At 64.7% G+C, this 1049-nt stretch overlaps 1 protein-coding gene across 1 annotated transcript in view; it reads right to left on the minus strand.

Annotated features, from left to right (window-relative positions):
* Nucleotides 1–500, minus strand: part of LOC103763722 (ras GTPase-activating protein 4) — a 14026-nt gene extending 13526 nt beyond the window's left edge. Inside the window, exon 1 of the mRNA XM_029961258.1 lies at nucleotides 344–500. Coding sequence (XP_029817118.1) covers nucleotides 344–500 — 157 coding nt within the window. The remainder of the gene's footprint in view (nucleotides 1–343) is intronic.
* Between the last annotated feature and the right edge of the window lie 549 nt (nucleotides 501–1049).

The raw sequence follows: 1049 nt of genomic DNA on the forward strand, positions 1-1049 counted from the left end.
CCCCAGAGGACCCAGGTCGTTGACACCAGGGTGGCACTGAGGGTGGAACCCCGAATAGGGGGAGCATCAGCTGCCCTACCCCTCCAGGCTCAGGGGGGTCCTGGTGCCTGTGCACGGTGGACTCCTGCAATGCAAAGGGGACCCCCAAAGGACCCCACACTGTGTCAGCCAACTCAGGTCAGTGACACCAGGGACACTAGAGGTGGCACCCAGAATAGGACCCAGAATAAGGAAGGCATCAGCTGCCCTACACCTCCAGGCTCTGGGGTCCTGTGGTTCACAGAGGATCCCCGCAACGCCGAGGGGGATCCCCAGCCCATCCCGATGGCGCCGTCGGACTCACCTGCACCGTGGGCTGCGGGCAGGAGCAGGAGGAGCAGCGGGAGCAGCGGGAGCAGCGGGAGCATGGTGCGGACGCCTGGGTGCCGAGGGCGGGAGTGCGGGTAGTTGAGCTCCGCGTCCCCGTGGGACCCGCCTGTGGTCACACCAACCGCCCACATTCCTGCACGGGCCGCAGCCCCGCGGCAAACAGGTTGGGCTCGTTTCCCTGGGAGCATTTGTTATGTTTGAGCGCCCGCCGGCGAAGCGTGTTGGGAACCGCCGCGCTTGTGGCACGGGTGGGGGACAGCCCTCACCCGGGCAGTGGGGCAGAGAGGGACACCCCGGGGGGATGTGCCCCACAGACCCCATGGGTGCCAGTCTGTGCTCCCCACCCCGACTCCAAGTGCCACCAAACTGAGACCCTGGGTTGTTCTGGAGGGAATTCGGTGCCCTCACTCTCACAGCTTCCACCCTGCATGACCAAGGACCAGGAGGAGGCAGTCACAGATGTAAAGTCAGACTTTACTTGGCAGGACACTTTACTTCTAGTGGAAGGTGTCCCTGCCCGCGGCAGCGGGGTTGAAATGAGATGGTCTTTGAGGTCCCTTCCAACACGACCTGTTCCATGTTTCTATGGCAAGGAGCAGGGGGTCGGAGGGCAAAACAGCCCAGCCCTGGGGGGCTACACCCACAGCCTGGGGGTGGGGGCTGTGGCAGGGCCGGGGGGA

Source organism: Manacus vitellinus, unplaced genomic scaffold (genome assembly GCF_001715985.3).
Source record: "Manacus vitellinus isolate BGI_N305 unplaced genomic scaffold, ASM171598v3 scaffold_32_pilon, whole genome shotgun sequence".
Classification (NCBI taxonomy): domain Eukaryota; kingdom Metazoa; phylum Chordata; class Aves; order Passeriformes; family Pipridae; genus Manacus; species Manacus vitellinus.